Source organism: Lipophrys pholis, assembly GCF_963383615.2.
Source record: "Lipophrys pholis genome assembly, chromosome: 22".
In the NCBI taxonomy this organism is placed as follows: Eukaryota; Metazoa; Chordata; class Actinopteri; order Blenniiformes; family Blenniidae; genus Lipophrys; species Lipophrys pholis.
The window spans coordinates 12,653,126-12,672,952 of NC_137644.1; the positions used below are offsets into that span (position 1 = coordinate 12,653,126).

At 42.3% G+C, this 19,827-nt stretch overlaps 1 protein-coding gene across 2 annotated transcripts in view; it reads right to left on the reverse strand.

The window, feature by feature from the left end:
• The window catches only part of LOC308127407 (uncharacterized protein), a 246,529-nt gene extending 239,862 nt beyond the window's left edge, over positions 1-6,667 (reverse strand). Inside the window, exons 1-2 of one of the 2 annotated variants that reach the window (XM_080492436.1) lie at positions 6,523-6,666; positions 4,774-4,842 (exon numbers count right to left, since the gene is read on the reverse strand). In XM_080492436.1, coding sequence (XP_080348562.1) covers positions 4,774-4,842; positions 6,523-6,598 — 145 coding nt within the window. In that variant the 5' untranslated portion in view covers positions 6,599-6,666. Of the gene's footprint in view, positions 1-4,773; positions 4,843-6,522 lie in introns of both variants that reach the window. The other variant, XR_013936506.1, reaches the window with a different exon arrangement.
• Between the last annotated feature and the right edge of the window lie 13,160 nt (positions 6,668-19,827).

The window sequence follows — 19,827 nt, forward strand, 5'->3', positions numbered from 1 at the left end:
TGTTGTCCATAACCCACTTTGGGGTTAAGATCATTTTCTTAGAGCTGTCCAAATGCATAAAGGGGATAATGTACTGGAATTAAAAAAATACAGTCAAATGTCGCAAAACTGAGTTAATTTGCAGCGTTTTGCTGGTTTTATGCATTTTCAAACTGACAATGTGGTTTTGATGCCGTTTTTCATCATTGATCTCTTCGCTTTAGTCTCAGTATTCTGCTTTGTCCATTATTCGTACTAAAATGCCACAATCTCAGGTAATTAAATGAGCAACAGCAGTGATTTTCCTTGACATCAAAACTCTAAAAACAAAAAAACATCTTGAAAGCCAGATTCCACTTTTGGGCAGGTCAGTTTTGGCCCCATGTTTCTAGTTGATTCCCAGCTTTTGCAACAATGAAGTATGACGATGAAAGAAATCAACAAAATAAATGTCTCTTTCATTTTGGTTCCGAATTCATCCTTTCTGCTTATTATCTTCAACACACATTGTTGTTGTGATCTATAAAGTCTACAAAAGTACATGACATTGGAAGAAAGCAGTATATAAAAGCAGTCCTGCAAAAAAATATATCCATTCTTGGTCTGCGACTCCAAGAACAATGTGGCCTCTCACTCTGCTGCCGCCTTCTCAACACACAGGTTAAATGAAAGTCTTCACTGTATCATCTCATAACAATAACATGATGCCCGGTTATTAAGGGACGTACTCAAGGGTTGTTCTTATTGACATCTTCCTATAATGAGACAGGAAAAAATATGAAAAGGAGAAAACATATTTCTGTAATGGCAACAAAAGAAGGGAAACATTGTGATTTGCATGCTAAACCACGGGTAATGTCACTGAATAGTACTCCTGAAGTAATGTATTTATAAGGGGAAAAAAGCAGTGTTATATTAAATACAGGAAAGACGGCGTATAGACAGAGAGACTAAAAAAGGTGGTGACATTTGGTCCGAGGACGAGCGAATTCGTCCGCGGATTACTTGTGCTGCACTTCCACTCCGCTAATTGCCAAATTAAAGCTCTTTAAAAACTGTGTATCTCATTCTGTCTGCCGTTAAAAGCTGCGCAGCAACACTTTAAAGTACAGCTGTCATTTTTATGCGCCCTTATAGGGCACAGCGCAAAAACAGGTTTTATGAGCGGCACCGCCGGCCCTCATCAGTGGTCATCACGGGGGCGGGACTTGTGCTGACAGCGGATGGGGGAGCCGTCCGTTTATCGGTTGGGACGGCCCCGCGTGCCTGTGTCGATTTGAGCGTGATTCACGTCTAATGATCGTTGGCTCTTGGCTTTTGTCCGCCGCCGCTGCCCAATCGGCACGCTGTGCTGATGAGCGCGACAATAACCACCTTGAGTGGTGCTCAGTGGCTCTAACGACGAGCCAGCCGTGGGAGTGAAGGGCCCTCGCCATCACAACTGAGCACACTCCTGACCCTTTTTCGCGTTCTGCAGGAGTGCCTTTCCACGCAAACGTGCAGCCAAACACACACAAAATGCACGGACAAGCACAGAAACACTCCATGTAAAACTGCCACTTTACCATGAAAGCCATTGTACTCCTTGTACCCGTCTCCTCACGCTTCAATATCCTCTTTCCTTCCCATTTCTCTCTAATTATCAAGTGAAAAATGACAATAAGTGACTGGCACTGTATAGGTCATCTGATTTCCCTTCGTTTCCCATTTGCCTTTTTTTTTTCCCCCTGTTGCACCGGATGCTGAACAATTATTAAAAGAGCAAACTGGAGCGTCTGAAACGAGCTTCCAGCAAGACAGAGAAGGACCAGCGTTCTATTTGCATGAGAAGACAGAAGGTTAATAATGCAAGCCCTGCTGCGACAAAGGAGAAAAAGTACACAGAGTCAGTAGGAGGGATGGAAAGTGCTGATCTTCCACTTCTGGCTCCTGAGATTCCAGAGAAGACACATGGGAGGAGCATGGGAATAATTGCAGCCGTGAATATATGATGGGTTTCATGTACACACCCCCCCCCCCCCCCTTTTGCGCCTCATTTCCCAGAATGCTTTGTAACATGGGGGAGTAAACGGCATCGGAAAACTCAAATCGGAAAATTTGTGTCGTAGCACAACCACCGCTGCTTCGTAAATCTGTATTATGCACGAGAAAGTAACGCGTTTAGGCATTTCAGGGAATACTGTTATGTACAATACATGGTTGTCTCACAGTCCTGATGGGTAAATATTGCCCCCTCAAGCGTCGGCATTTTAATAAATGTATTTTTAATCAGAATCTGAATGGTCGGTTTCAAGGACTTCGTCCCACCATAACAATTAAACGTTTGTGCTGTGAAAACGTCACCTTGAGGCGATGCAACCAGGGTGACGCCACATGTTGCCAATAAAAGCACCAAGCTGTTGCCTCTTCCTCCAACATTACTGGATTCACGACATCCCTAACACAGGAAATGAGAGTTAAATTCTAAGATTTAAAAGGTTAATAAAGAAGAAATAAAGCAGTATTATTCTCTAATTTGTGGATTTTTTTTGCAGATCTTTGCAGTGCCCAGGCAAAGTGACAAAAAAAAATATTCTGTAATGAGTCTCTCCAGTGTTTTGATGACATTTCGGAGTCGTTGCCGGGGCCCCTTTATCGGAACACCGGCAACAAGCTTTCCATCGGTCTAATCAAGATGTCCTCGGGCACAGTAAGGATCAGCTGCATTTTGAAATATTCACGATGCACAGGGTGTCTGTCATTTGAAACTGATTTGGTCTCAAACAATGATAAAAAAAAAAAAAGAAAGAAAGAAAAATAAGCCAATTCGGAGTCGAGCAGCAATCAAACCATTTGGTTTCTCATTTATGTTCATGGAATTTCTAATCATTTATGAATGAATTGTTGAAAATGGAAGTCGCTTTTAAAGAGGACTTGGTGGGCCAATGATTTATAGGATTAAATCATTTGGAGCACAATTTGGATGAACAGATGTTCTCTTTTTTTTTTTTTACCCATTAAGTAAATATTCAAATGTACTGGTGCTTTGCGCCAAATATCAATGTACTTTGCTGCAGGTCACCTAATCCCTAAACTTTTTCAGAGAAAGTAAAGAAAACCTTCCCATTTTTAACCATCTGTTCAGGACAAATGGCAATCTCAATGCGGTGTGATGAAAATGAGATTGTGCCACCAGTGGGAATCGGAACTCTCCTCCGTCTGAAAACTAAACTACCCTCCAACATGAGCAGGCTGATGAACACCATGAGGAGGAGCGCGGTGAATAAACTGCCAAAATGCCAATCTGTCTCCAGACGTCAATCACACAATCCACCAAAAAAACTAAAAGATTTAACAGCAAAGACAACTGGTTTTTTTTTCTCAAAGGTTATTTTCATTTTGTAAATACTCGTGTGATAAAAGTTTTACCAACGTAAATTAGGTGGAACTCGTAAATTTACTTCTAAATTGAAAGGGAAAGCTAGTTAAGCAGCAGGTCAAAAAGTCGGAATTTTTCACACGACTATAAAGAGTTGAAATGCGTTAAGTGGCAGGTAGAGCCGGTGGATGAGTGGGTACTTCTGGGCGAATACGTCACATGAAAAGCGAAGATAACCACTGTTTTACACGGTACAGAGGAAAACCGACGAAAGCTGCTTTTTGGAAGAGAGTGAGTGTGACAGGGAGACAGTCGAGTGGGAAGTAGCATCAGATCAAAATGTCTCTCTCACTATTTGTTTTTGGGGGGTTTTTTTATGTGCAGGATATTGAATTATTTCCTGACAGGAGAGCGGCTCCGAGCCGAGCAAACATGCGAGCAGTCAAGTACAGTTGAAAGAGAGGAAAACAAACTAAAGTGTGTTACGGATGTGACATGTTTTTTTATGCAAAGCGTGCTGTGAGCACAGCTTGTTCACTGGAAGTTTAGAGAGCTCCCTTAAAAACTAGCCTCCCTCTTCTGCTGCCTCCTGGCTGGAGAGTGCAGTTCAGGGGAGCCACCGGAGGGAATTGATTATCAACAGGCAGGACCTGGATCCTTCCCTCCTCTGGCATAATGAAGCTCTATTTCAGGACAATCAGGTGTTCTTTACCCTTCTTGTCCTTATATCTAACGCTCTCTTGCTTCTTCTCTGTATCCTCGGAATCATATCAGCCTAGATATGAGAGCGCTGGGAATATGGTGCGCAAACTTTTTTAAGTCTAATTCAAAGGTACAAAGCTTCTTTTTTTTTTTGTTCCCCCCCTCGTCTGGCAACAATGGATTGCGACTAAATCCACACTGCAATACTTTGGCAATGACAGTATTTCAACTGGAAACAAACAATGGGAAGGGGAGGGGGGTATGCAAACACACACACTAGTTCCGACAATTAAACACACACGCAGGTGCATGAATGAGCAAAATAAAAAAACAAAACAACACCCACACAAAGACTCAAAAACAGCCTATAAATAGCAGAGATCCATGGCAACCTGAGATTTGTTGTTTGCCGTCACATGCTGCTGAGAGCGAGAGAAGAGCGGGGACTTAAATAACACTGGGAGATTGGTTTGTGTGAGAGGCAAAGTCAAAACAAATTACGCCTTTTCTATCAGTGCGGGCCCGCCGGTAAAGCATCTGAAATAGCTTTGTGCCTGGGGACACTTTACCACTGAAAGAATATGGCGGCAATATCCTCCCAGGACCTTAAAAAAAAAAAAAACCCAAAGGGATGAGGGAAGGAGGAGAGGATGGGGAATGAGAGGGTTTAGTTTTACTGCAGATCACAGGTGGCGAGTTGACCACCCAACTAACTCTTTTCACTTTATCGTTACCGTCACTCCCCCCTCGCCTGTCCCTTCCCATCTCGACGCGGAGCGCCGCCATCACGCTGGAGGTGTCCTCTGTTGAAAGATGAGAAACACCATCACGCCTTCTCTTCTCGTGGCCCAAATTACCAACAATCACACATAATGAATATAGAATTCGTACTGTTGAGAGGCAGCCCTGAAGGTTTTATCCAATTTCTCTCAACCCCAGCATGTTGGTTCAGGATATTTTTCAGGCAAACAAGTCAGTTTTTACTTTTTTTCCAGTCACACTGACCTTCGGCAGACCTTTCTCTGCATTTCCTCTGGCTTTCTAATGCAAATACCTGCTTGAAAACCACAACTTTGCACTTTCCCGGCGTTCTGTTCTCCCCTCGCAACGAGAGCGCTGTAGCAACACGAGATATATATCACGGCTTTAATTGATTTTTGTTTTGCAAGATAAAGTAATCTGGTGCAATTGTTTCAGTTTGGCGGCGCATTTGCACCGACTCCCATATGCTGTTCATTAATTTGCTGCAAGTGGGTGATTTATCAACCTATTACACTTGGGTTTGTGCCCTTGCCACATACAGACCACCCCCCCATCACCACCCTGCTCAGCCCACCCCAGCCTGGTATCTTGAGGAGGCACGCATGTGGCACTGCTCTGGTAGCTGGTGCTGTAATGGCTGTGCTAAAGGGCTGGGAGCGGGCCAGGTCCTGTCAAACGGCAGATGGATGGACCCACAGGCTGCACGTGCACTCACAGTGCACGTCCTGGCCCGGCGCAGCCTCCGGTGCACTGCGCTGGCCCGGCCTATTTGCTGGCCAAACAGCGAAGGCTAAGTGGAGCAAACAGGAGCAGAAACGAATCGAAGCACTAATACCACAAGATTAAAATCACCCATAATTACCCCGATTCCACAAAAAGAAAAAGGTTTACCTTTTTGTTCGGGTCGGGAAATACATTAGCGGCCGGCATTAATTAAAAAATAAAAAAAAAGCTTGGAATTAGCATTAATGAATTCCAGAATAAGCTTTTTAGGATGCAATCTAGAAAACCTTAAATGCCTCAAAATTCCGGGGCTTCTTGAGGAAAGAGAAGAGAAATCAATAGGGTATAAGCAGAGTCGGAATTGTTAAAGCCTCCCGATCTTATTCGTAGAATAAACAGACTAATAAGATCCAAGTTAAAATGCTTTTTCTCACCTCTCTATGCATAAGTATGGGGCAGAATGGAGAAAAACAAAACAAAACAAAACTTGTTTTTACCAGCTCAGAGACATCAATTGTTGAAATGGGATGATGCAGCTCAATAAAAAAAAGGAGATAGACTTAATATCACGTCGCCCCCATTGTGTTTCTAAGTATATTTCAACACTGGTGACATGTGTGGTGTTATATGGTGCTAACTACTGTGCTGATAAGGGAGGGAAACGGCACTTCTCTTGTTGTGATTGCTTTGGGGAGGCTGCTAAATGTTCTGTTTTGGGGTGTTTTTGTCGCATGTGGAAGCTACAGATTTACAAACTGAGCATTAAAACCGAGAATGTTGAATGTGTCAAATTTGTGAAACTCGTCACATCCAACGTGTCAAACGCCGTTTTTCCAAAAGGGTGTTGCGACATGGCGAATGCGTTTGTTGGAATTGGTATCAAAGCTATAGCTGCCAACTGTTTGCAAAAAAAAAAAAAAAAAAAAACCCAAGAAGCTAAAGAGCAAACATCAGATGATGGAAATAACAAACTCAGACTTCGTATTATTGCTTCGAACCTGAAAGGGCCTCCAGTATCGCCTTTGGAGTTGGCTCATCTCTTCGCAGCTGCGCCGCTCCTTCACCTTCCAGCATGTAATGTCAAAGCAGAGCAGTCTTGAGCCACCAGAAGCTAGTTTCTGTCAGGGAGAGCATTTCAAAAGGATAGACTTTCAAAGTAAAGAGAAGGGAAAAAAAAAAAAAAGAAAAAAAAAAAAAAGCCCCTATTGGAATGTTCCGTGGGTGGGAGAGCACTACTGGGATTATTTACATATCTCCTAAGCACTAAAATACACAGCGGAGGCACTTTTTATGTAAAAAAGCTTCTTCACAAGCCCCAGCTTTCCTTTCTTTCACAATTTCATTACTATGAGCAAACAATCTTCCGATGGCGTTTAATCAATAGCATCTGTTTCTGCACTGCGGAGAACACGTCACACTGTATACGTAGCAGCTTCTAGAACCATTTCAACATCTGTTATGTAAAAGCCACAAAAATGGCCAGATAGAGAAAGAAAGAAAAAACAAAAAAAACATCCTGAATCGTCGCAAATTCCATTTGTTTGTGTTAACGCTGATACGTTTTGACAGTTCAGATCAGTTTACCACAAAGCTGTGAATTTTAAATCATTCCTTCGAGTCGTACATGTTTGTTCAAGTAGATCAGAAACCGTAAAAGGCAGACTACGCTCTGCCGCTTGAACTCCACCCAGATCAAAAGTTCAGACGTTATTCAATGAGCGAAGACAATTGGTGTAATGAAGATGAGCTTTTATATTTGTTCCACTTCCACTAGGGTGACTGGGAAATGCGTTTACTCTGTAACCGAATTACATGGAGAAATAAAAAATAATATCCCACACCTAATTTAGATATTTGTGGTATTTTGCGAGCATTCATTGAAAGGGCCTCCCTCCGTTTCTGACCCTGGAATCTTTTGACAAAATTCAGACTGAAGTGAGATTGTCTGCACACAAAGAGCCAATGGGAAAGCAGGAAAACCCAAACTCAAGGCGACTCTATATCCTGACCTTTACTGTTAATACATGTGAACAGAACAGCGGCGGTTTGCAACCCTCCACAATACGTCATACCAAAAACAAAAATATTTGAATAAAAATCGGAATACATAAAGTTTATCACTTTATTCTACAGTATGAAAATGCAAACTCTGTTTTCATTCAGTCAAACTGACAGTTCCACTCATTCCTTCTTTTTCCTTGGCCGATCAATTCATTACTTTTTCCCCCCCAACTACCTCAACGATATACCAATTGTCCCACATACTCGCATGACCTACAGCTTATCCATCATCCTGCTTTATCCAACCCCACCGAGCCACAAAGAGAACATGCAAACTCCATGACAAAAAGGTCCAATAATAGTCCCGTTACCTGATGGTAAGTATGTTGGACCTGAAAATGTGCAGTTACTTTAAATACACTAAAGATGATCATCACTAGTCATCAGTCCACTCATCTTACACACCTGCTGGAACTGGTTGAAACGCTTGGCACACCTTGGACAGACGATCACATGTAAACGTAGAGTCAAGAGCGCTAACTGCACCTCATCATCATCGTCACACCAATCTGTGAATTTTGCACATTCTTCCTCTTGAACACGAATGAGTGAATCTGGTCATTAAATCACATCATCCGTGCAGTTTCTTTCCATCTCGGTTGGGAAGCTCTACGTTCTTTGTTCATACCCTCTGGCTAAAACTGAGGTTCCCCTGTATCAGTATCAGTGCCACCTAGTTGTTAATGGTCACATTGGAGAATCAGAGGAGTCTCTTTTTGTTAATCAAAAACACATATTAGAGTTGTGTTTATGTGCTCCGTGAAAAGAAAAAAAAAAAAAAAAAAACAACCTTACACGCAGATGTATCCGGAATCAAACAGATTCCGTCATGCGAATCTGATAAAGCCACACAGAAGTGATGTTGATGCGTCGGCGAATCAAAGAGAAATTGCAGGCTATGATCGGGACTTTCCTTGTTAACACAGTGAGACATCTTCCCTTTATTGCTGAGCAACTGGACACTAATGAAAAATTCAAAAGCCGCTCTCCTGTATGCCACCATAGCAAGCAGCCGAAGCCTTTCAATCAAACACACAAAAACACCATAAATCCTGAAGCAAAGTCTCCTCCGCCAAGTGTGTTTTTATTCTCTTTTTTAATAAAGCACTTGCATTAGTTCCATCAGCCTTAATTAATTCTATGCAAGTAATCCTACTTAATGAGCTATAACATGCAAAACTACTACCTTTTTCTTCTTGGGAATCAATACTTCCACTAAAGACTATCCATTATCCAACTTCCACAACGGCTTCACATTGAATTAAAAAAAAAAAAAATGTAATGATGAATATTCTTGTTGAAGCTGATCTTATGCCCAAACACGAATTTCCTCACTGGAGGGAGCTGCCCGTTTCCTGTGGGTTTTAATGACAAGAGCCTCACTCTCAGCTTCTAATGCATTATACAGAGCCAGGTTAAGCCTCCAGGCAAGCAGACTGCACACCTGCCCCCCCCACACACACACACATACACACACACAAACACCACAGAAAGAGCACCAGTATGCAGATGAAATCCCGGTTGACATTAATAGGTAAACACACCAAGATAAATAAGCTCCATTAAAAAACTGACATGTTTCATTTAGTTGAGATTTCTTTCTTTTTTTGCGTTTGTTTTTTTCCTTGCAGCAATTGGCTGGCATGTGGTTTTTAGTGAAACAGCGCAGCGCGGTGAGGGCGGGCGGCGAGGTGAGGAGTTGCGAAGGGAGAGTGGAGCGACAGCACTGCAGGTAATTATACTTTACAAACTTGTAATCTGGGGGTCAGACCGAGTCCCTCCCCTTTGCTCTACAATCAATAGCGTCGAAGGAGGAGGCGAGAGCTGGGAGCGGGAAGAAACAGAGCAACAAAGTTGATGGGTTCTTATATTTGGCATTAATCATTTAACAGCGCAAGTGTGGACAGGTGGGAATGCAGACAAAAAAAAAAAAAAAACACAGTGTAACACAAACACTTAAGTAGTCAGGTGCAACGGGGAAATATCTGCTAGCATTAACAGGTCCCTACAGGAAGAACAGAAACTGCACTCTGCAAATGGATTGGTTGGCGGTGGGGGTACAATAGCAGAGCTGAAGAGGCCTAGAAAGAGAGAAAGAATCACTTTGACTTAATCCGGCAATCTGTGGGGAAAGAGACTGCGCTGACTTTATTGTTACCATCCAGCAAGATAACTTAGTGGGTTTATTTGACAGGAGAATGGTGCCAGATCCAGCAATAAAAAAAAAAAAAAAAAAAAAGAAGCTCGAGCAGGAAAAAAAGATCACTGTTACCTGTTAGACAGATCATTCTTTGTATTTTAACAATGTTGAGCAACCCCCTTGCAGCTGCAGCCAGAGGATCATCCTCCATTGGAGGCTACACGGGCTTAACGCCCCCACAAAATAAGGAGCTCGCTATGTCGCGCTCTCTAAATTGCGGCGTGCAGCAGTCCTTCCAGCAAGTCGTTTTCTGATCATCGTGACCCGAGTGACTGAATCCGCCGCGGCTTTTTCTTTAAAAACAATGTGAACTTTTCTGAAAAAAAAAGATATATATATATTTTGTGTTATTTTCTGACAAACTGTGGCTATATGTTAGAGTCTCTGTTGGTTGCTTATTAGGCTTATTTCACCTGAAACTGTCTCACATGCTTCACGGATCAAATAGTACACATTTGCAAAAATTGATTGCCGCTAAATCAGTCTAAATTAATTGCCTAATTGCATCGTCCCTGTGTGTTTTTATTGGGAAGTGGTGCATTTTTCTTTAGCTTTCAAACTCCACAGGCTGTTTTGGAAGCGGCACATAGCCCAAGGCCAAGCACTGCCTGAAACCAAACGGCATCCATGGTTTTTAAACGAAAGATATCGTCGAATACATTTTTCTTTATTTGACCTCAGCTTTTAAAAGTTTAAACAACCCAAACGTTACCTGCCCAGAATCGCATAAGAACATAAGCGTCAGGGTCAGGTCTGTGGGTTTTTACAAGTTCGAGTTATGTGGCATTATTTTAGATGCGATCTCGTGGGAAATAGTCCTCGTTCTTCAGTTATGCAGGTCAGATGCCACAAGATAAGCAAAGCTGTAATGAAAATAAGTACAGCTCAAGTGTTGATATAAGCTTGAGACTTGGTGCCACGGCATACCATTCAGGATAACATTAATATCTTCCTTCTGCTTACAAAAACAAAAAACATAACAATGACAACAATGGGGTAATGACAATAAAAATAAACAATGTTTAATTAAACGGGTAAAGATTCGCTGGCCCCTGGAGTAATACGCAACCATCTTCAAGTCGAGGTTGTAACATTAACCTGCATGCAACATGCCGGCGGCAATAGATCTTTTTCAGAGAGACGTTGTGATCACACGTCATCATGACAATGATTCGCCTCCACCTACTTTTGTTGGCGGTAAAGACTTCAGGAATTAAAGGGCACACGTCTAATTCTCACTATTTTCTGGAGTGTTTTCCTTTCCAGACGAGACATTTCTACTCAGTTTTATTCTTCACTGTCACAATAATACCTGATGTAATTGGTTTATTTTCTCTCCATTGTGTGTTGCTGAAAACCGAAAATGAGTAATATGGTGTTATCACAGTCATAACTTGTAGAAAACTTCAGACATTTTACAAAAGAGGTTTTATTTATTTTTTTAATTCTAACAGTTAAGTTGCCAGGTTGTGACAAACAGGTGGACCAATGTAAACCATGTCGCACAAAGAGGAACCTACAGGCTTTCACGCAGAATAAAAGCGGCGTTTCTACTCAATTTGTTTGCACACATTCAGACTTATGAATGAATAAAGGCGGCCACTTCAGCACTGCCTCCACATGGGACCGAGATAGAAAGCCATTGTTTCCTTCTCAGCTGAAATAGTAATCTGTCTTGAGCGGCATTGGCTTCCTCAGCCTCAGAAACAGATCAAGATAAGGAGGGACGCTATTGCAGTAATGTCACTCCTCAGCCAAATGGATAAACCTGGATGGCGGGGCTTTTTGCCAGCGATAAGGATGTTCCCGCCACAGATCTGTGGGGGACTATCTAAAAGCCGGGCAGAATGGGAACCTGCTGGTATGCTCACAACTTCACAACACGGGGATTGGTGAACTGATGCTGCAATTGTAGACGGGTCCGGCATCACAGCACCGACAGGCTTCAGGTATCTTTATTGTGGATGTCATTGGGATTGATGGCCTGTTTGGTATTAAAAAAGTCTCTGACTGGTGGCGGCGAGTGTCACGACGGAGGCCGGTCAAATGCGGCACGTTCAAGGCCGGTTGTATTTCCGACAACACGCTCGCTGCCATTTACGGACTCGATTAAGCCTTTATGTGCGCAGCGATGGGGAAACTTCTCGCCCGCTACACAACGTCGAGGTGCAACTCGCCTCGCCCCCGGACAAAAGCGGGGTGTGTCGTTTCTGACGGTCCCACCGCAAATCATCGCGTTTCATCTCATCAGTGCTCTGAAGCGTGACACGCCGGCGAGGGGAAGCCGGATTATTCCGCTGAAAATTCTGCGAGGGAAATTACAGATCGGTGGCAGCAGGTGCATCCACAATTACCTCGCCGTCACCCCTCCTCCACCGGTTCTCGGGCAGAAAAAAGCGAGCACTGCCACCACGGACAGGGAGGCACATATGCCACAACACACACCTGTACGTTAAATACATGAGCATGCGTCAGAGCGAGCTCGCACAGTTACACTTGCACGAGTGCAAGAATCCCCTCCGCCCGCCATCCTCGAGTAAGAAAAAAAAAAAAAGCGGCACAATCACTCAGTGACACAGATCCGCACACGATCTCACCACAATGCAGCACAGAGCTGCTCCAGGAGAGGTAATTCTGTTTCTGTTTGTTCGACAGAGAAAAGGGAGGCGAGTGGATATAAGTAGAGAGGAGGAGGAGGGGGAAAGTGTAAATCTAACATAGGGGCCCTGTGGCAGAGCCCCCAGGATCAAATCCAATTCTGGCAAGATACACATTAAGCCCCGTCAATCACAACAGTGTCCTTGGAATGCAGCAGAATGGTGATGAGAGCGGCAGGGGAGTCTCTTTTCCACGATAGCTGGGGTAAACCCACTTAAATCCGTGAAGGCATGTGCGAAGACATAACACGTCTTTGTGTGAGGTCCCCATAATCAGCTCCACCCAGGCGTTCACATTTACATATGTGACTGTCGCACATCGACAGGCTGTGCGGAGGTAGATTTTAAACACTTGACTTACGCAAGGAAACGATTCAATTGCTAAAATAACAAATCGGAACTTGTTATATGGCTCTTTTTTTAGTGAAAATGGGTCGCAAACTAATCTGCTCATGCTGGTCACAGTTTGGATGACAAGTAAATAAAAAAATGTAGGAGCAACATACTTTTTTCTTTATATATTAAGTGTAGGATCACAACGTGAATGAGTGCTTGTCATTTACAAGACAACACGGAGTCACTAAGAGCACAATTTTTTGAGACTGCTCCATACGGCAACGGGGGAAAAGGCAACTTTAAAAATAAAAAAAAATGCTACCACTGCGCATGCATAAAAGCGATTAAATAGATAATAACCACAATGTTTGCCTTCAGAATGGCACCACTGTCGGCCCATACTCTCCTGGGACTTAGAGTCACCATAATAGCGATCCACTTCCTTTGTCTTTCCATACGAAAGTCTGTGTACTCACCATTGTTAAAGTTTACTAGTGTGTTATTCTCTGCGTTCGTGTGCACGTGTGTGTGAGATTTCATGGCAAAAACAGCTAACAGTGCCTGGAATGCAGATGGACATTGAACTCAAAACGTTGCCGTGTATACGCAAAAATGATCTGAAATGAAAATGCAAAAAATATATGCTTTTTCACTTTGGTGTGAGCGTTCAAAAGGTGAGAATATACAAAGCTTCTAACTTTAATGAGAATGTATTGAAATTGCCTAGAGTTCTTTGAGATTCGACCAGTACACAATCCTAGATGTTGAAGAGACAGTGTGCCGACGTGTACTGCCACTGGGTTACCTCAGCAGCTGCTTCTAATGCTAAAAAATATTTTCAGTTATTTTGGATTCATGGAGGGAATTCACCTTATTAACAAATGTCAGAACACATGGGCATTCAATCCCGCTGATTTTCATAATGTGACACGTCAATAACTTCCGGAGTTCATAACGTACACAAATACGACCACCACATACAATTTTCTTTTTAAAGATTGTAGATTATGACCAGGTGCAGGTTATGTTAGTCGTTGAAAACAGATAATATAGTAGAGCCAATATATCAGCAAGAAATTGATGGTGTGACGCTTTGGTTGCTTACCTCCCCGCTAGGAGACATGCAGGTTGTTTTTTTTTCTCGTGTGTGGAGTTTACATGATCTTCATGGGTTTTATCTGGGTACTTCCTCCTGCAAACCAAAAGACATGATTGTTAGGTTGCCTAAATTTAAATATATATATGAGAAATTCCATTTGAGGTCTTCTCAGTTGTAGACAGCAGCTAAATCGACAACTTCAACCCACAGATGTATTTTAATTTTAACCCCAGTTGACTCAAACATCTTTAAGAGTATCCCCACTAAACATCTAAAGCAAACATACTCAAAATGTGCCCAAATGCACATCCTTAAATCTCATTTCCCTTTCAGCTGAGAGGAAAATCCCACACTGCTTGGCTCTCAGCTTGACTTCATTCAGGCTACAGTGGAAGCGACAGCGAGCCTATTTACTTTTATTCTGGACTCGTGCTAATTATCCTAGCTACACAAGTAATTATCCTTCACATCAAAGGGCCATGCTCCGAGCCCCGCTGATCCCCCCCAACCAACCAACCAACCAACCAGCCAGCCAGCCCGCTGGCGAGCCAGCCAGCCGGCCCCCCGACACACACCATCATCGCTGCGTTTCCGGAGCCGGACGAATCATGACATTAGCGGATAATTAGACCATCGCCTGACTGCGTTTGATGGTGGGGGGGGGGGGGGGTCACATGTGACGAGCGGGCGTCGCTGAGTTTGAGGATCCACACAGATATTATACCCAGATTTAACAGTCGCCATCGGATCTCAGGTGTTAAGCTGCAGCTTCACTGAAAGCCCGCGTAGCATTTTGCAGATTAGCAGTAAATATATGACATCCCAAGGGATCATTGATGATTGTTTTTTTTTTCTTCTTTCTTACTTCGGCTTCATCCGTGCTAAGCAGCCCTTTCATCTCACCCATCCGCGGTGCCGTTTCTGATCACAGTCCACTCTGATCAATGAATAATGCAGCTGCCGGTTTGATTGCTGCCCAAAGGCCACAACTTAATGGCAGAGCCTCACCGCTGGGAATATGTACAGCTCTTATTTGTGCGAACACGCCTTGATTCATTTCATCTTCTTTTTCAACCAATGCCTCAGAGCTCCCCTTTTCCCGCAAACACACAATAATCAGGTCATCTGGCATTGCGTGCGCGCGGATCCTTCATTAACAATATAACGATAATCTCTGCACAAACATGTGACTGTAGGAGGGAAAATTTACATGAACTGCATTTAAATTCCTTTGAAGTTGTTTGTTTTGCTCACCTTGGAAACGCACTATTTCTACTTCTCCTCTGTGGTAAGAAGTAAACGCACCCCATAAATATGTATCTACCTAGGGCCCGTGCTATTCTGGCCCAGTGTTTTGAACGTAGCCACTGGAGATTGAGCCTATCAGGGACCCGCCCTGAGACACAGAGAGAGAGAGAGAGAGAGAGAGAGAGAGAGAGCGAAGATAAGGGGAGGGGGCGAGAGAAAGCATAAAGAAGTGAACGGTGCAAGGATAATATTTTTGTGTGTGCTCCAGAAAAGGGGAAGTAGATGGTTTGTGCCAGATGTTTAATGCAGGAGGATTTGTGGGGGTGGGTCGGGGGCTCTCGGAGTGCATTTCCTTTACGAGTCACCTCACACACCTATGAACTTTCATTCACTCTGAAGAGGAGTCCCTGCGGCATATTTAAGAGTTTTTTGTACTTGTTGGAAACTATTTCTTTTGTTTTATATTCAAGGTGAAAACATTTCTTTAAACTTCTCGGAGCCCAATGATTCAGTGCGACTGTGCGTTTATTCAAAGAGATCCACGGCACAGAGCTGGAATTAACCGAGTGTGTCCAGCAAAAAGGACAAAACATGGACCCTGAAGGGACAGGTGGGTTTCGTCCACAGGGGGTGGACCGGTGCGCGCCTTTCCCCGTGAGATCCCCTGATCGATTACAGGCGTTCTGTGTGAAGTTGCATGTTCTCTCTCACTCAGACTTCCTCTCACTGGTCAGAGTCATGTGATTATCTGTCTTCCTGTGATGGACCGGTGAACTGCAAAGAGTTAATCCTGCCTCTAACCTATAATCCGATGGAATCAGTTGCAGTGGCCTGCTATTAAACTAGTAGAGGAGATAAAAGCAATTAGAATTAGTTAAAATATAAGAAAAAAAAAAACCTGGTTGATGATTACAGGAAGTAACCTATTTTATAATACATTATAATAAATAGTATTGCCACCTTACAGCAACACTGAGTTGATTCTGAGCTTTGGGGCATTTCTGTGGGACATTTGCACGTTTTGCTTAGTTTGTTTGTTTTTTTACCCGCTGCTCAGATGAAGTCTTAATTGGATCAAGTGGGGATATTCTATGGATGGATGACTATTACAACTTCACAAGAACAAAGATGTCAGTGAACCCAAAAACTGATCCGTTATGAGAAAGAAACAGGTCAAGTGAATGGGGAGGTACTTAAATGATTAACTACATTCGGATCAGTCGAGTTATTTATTTTCCCCTCGATAAATCATGTCACCTCGGCTGATCCTCTGATCCCAGCGATTTATCATTTATTGAAAGATGCAAAAGTCATACCACTTGTTTTAAATGGTAACAAAATTGGGCATCTCTCCAACTTGGATGCAGCATAAATGCATCACAATGATGTCATTGCTGCGATAAACATTTAGAATAACACAATGATTAAATTGTGTGCATTCGTAATGTACATGTCAACAAACCGAGACAATCAGATGGAGTCCTACTGCATTAGACTGCGCAAAGAAAATCAATAGTCAACAAGTCAAAAGTCACCAACTGCTCAAACACCACCAGCAGAAGCTGTAGGAAAAAGAGAGCGCCATCATATGGGAGTAAAAACCCCAAAGCACTTAGCTATTAAGTGATAGCAATACTCAACTTTATTGCATTTTTAAGTAATACTGTATTCGACCCGATCCTAGCTTTATCTGGTGGGAAAACATGCCAAAGAGGCCATGATGAGTTGGTTTTTGTTTTTTCATAAAAAAAAAAAAAAAAAAAATTGAATAAAATGTATCACCAAAAAGGTGACAGGAAGAGGGAAACGTTATCAAGAATTATTTTCCAGGTCTGACACCGGTGTGCAACACACACAATTCTCGCTGTCACTTGGTGACATGGAGCCAAAAAAAACCTGCTGGTGGCACCAGTTTTTAAATAATCACATGCATGAATATGGTGCACACACGCACTTCTTCTGCAGCTGTTGCCCCGTGAATCGTGCTGTGGAAGACGTCTACGTGGGAACCCTTTTTTTTTTTTTTTTTTAACCCTCTGAACCCTGGTGACACCTCAGCGAGGAGGTAGTATAGGATAGGATTATACACCCTCGGCCCTGTCACACACACACACACACACATTACATGCATACTCAACTGTTTCCTGGTGAGCTCCACAGGCCTCCAGAACTTCAGAGGCCTCCACCTGGATGTTATTGCCGCCCACGGCACCCTGCTCCACCACTCTAATGAGCCAGCCTCAACTCAGTCAAAGTCATCTGATGACACTGATGTGGGGAGATTGATATTCACGCTTGACTCGTCGTCCTCTCCACTTGACTGCGGTGTTTACCTCCCCGCACAATTAGTATCTGGAGAAGACAGGCAGAGAGACAGAGAGAGGGGTGGGGGTGCAGTCAGACTCGGTTGTGTGTTTGCGTGAGACTACATTAGCTCCAATTGTTTATAAAGATGGGAGATGTCTTTCAACGTGGCTTGAAGGTGGCTTTCTATATCACAGGGCCATTACCAGCTCATTCAATCCCCATAACAGTGCTTTACCTCTCTGAATGTCAGTGAGCCTAAAATAACAAAAAGCTCTATTGGCTTAAACAGAATGCAGATTGCAACCGTTTTATTTTATTTTTTTGAGCCACATTTGCATCCCAGACGTGCCTGGCCGCGGCTCCTTAAGAGGCGCTTATTAATATACGACCGAGCCCACGGAGCTGAACTCCTCAAGTGTGCAGGCGCTGGTTCGAGTCCCAGCCGCGACATCACGATGCGCAAACTTTTAACTCCGCATTAGCATACAAACAAATAAAACGTTTAAGACGAATAAATAAATAAATGCCTGCCCACTCTCTGGCCTGTCAATGGCAAGAGCAGACTTTAAACTGAAGCCCAGCACCAAACTGCCAGCAGCAGTTATATCTCCAGGCTAATTTAGCTTTAATTGACATTCTCTCTAATCGGTGCATTCGCCATTTGAACACGGTGATAAAAAAAAAAATAAAAAAAAAACAGGTCTGCGCGGTGACTACTGATGCTTCGAGTCCGAGTGACCGTGTCTGCAGAGAGCAGGTGGACCCTCACCTGATGCCGGGCTTCTGAGTGGAAAACACAACGTGCCTCCATGATGGAGGGGGATTTATGTGGAGCCACAGCGACCCCCGGTGTCCAACACACAGAACCGCAACCTCATTTCTATCTTCAACATCCTATATTTTTCCAAACAATTTCCACAAAACATTTAACTTTTACAACATAATTGTCTCCTTTCACAATTTTTTTTTTTTGTGTTTTTGATTACCTTTAGAATTTTTCTCCACTTCAACAAACCTCATCCTAATGAATGGCTGTCAGCTGCAGACCTTGATGACAATTCTTTTATTTGAATCAGGTGTGTTGGAGACGCTCGAGTGGGACTTGGTGGTGTTAAACAAAAGTTCTTGTTAGTTTATCCCAACCTAATCTAGAGTTATAGCACAAGCCTTAGGTTGTTGAGGGTTATATTCTCAACAGGTCGTTTTTCTGCAATCTCAAGGTTGGCGGTTCATCTCCTCGTGACAAGGAGAACATGCGAACTCTACATAGAAAGGCACCAGCCTGGACTCAAACCGACACTCAAGGTCAAGCACCGAGCACAGCGGCTGCTGATACGAATAAATGGGTGTTACTATTCGTATAAAGTGCTTTTTTTTTCAGACTGGTGAAGCATTAAAGATGCACTATATAAATGAAGACACCATTTCGATTTAAATAATTAAAAAAGGTATTTAATGTCTCAGCAAGTGTGTAGTGTTATGCATGTTTACTTATCTTGTAAACAAATTAGGTGTCGCTTTGCAAAGTCGTCCCACCAAAAAACACAGACGCATTAAAAAGAATGCATTCGTAGAAATGATTTCAAATGATAAAGGGGGGAAATCTAATTCTAATATAAGAGTTTTTGAAGCAGTAGTGATTCAAAACTGGAAAAATGACTAGTTATATAAAGCAAACCTTGAAAAATAGGAATAAATCCTATTAAAAACAAAAAGAGAAAGAACATTTAGATTAATCTCAATTAATAGGAACATCATGTAAGCAGTTTATATGAAGGATAAAATAATAAAGCATCACAGTAGGTAAGAGAAAATTAAAACTATTTACAGATCAGCACAGAATATAAACTTTTTCCATCAAAAACCAAAGTTGAGAGGTTGTGTTTAAAGCTTTCTCCTGCTCAGTTAAAACAAGCAGCAAATAAACTAAATCGTGATTCTCACAGTTGAATGAACTTTCAAACTATGAAGTGAAAATAACATACAAATTAACAATACAAATAAATAGAATTAAATAATTTAATTCTACGTACTTTATTTTGTATTTAGGTTTAAAGTTATTACTTAAAATTCATTTGTGTTGTCACATTTTCCCTGTGAAGTCACAGTCTTAATAAATACACACACAAAGTTTAGTATTTGTATTTTTTTTTTATTTTTGTTTAGCTACAAAAAAAAAAAAAAAAAAAAACATCCCAGCAATATTTTTTATGACCCAATAAAATAAAAAAAAAAAAAAAAAAACCTACTACAGTTGAGTACAAAATGAAATATACCAAAACTACCCAATGCTACCCAGAAAAACAAAAGGCAACAGTATAAAATGAAATGCTTTGAATTCTATCACTACTATTAAAAAAAAAAAAAAAAAAAAAAAAAAGAAGTTAGAAATGTT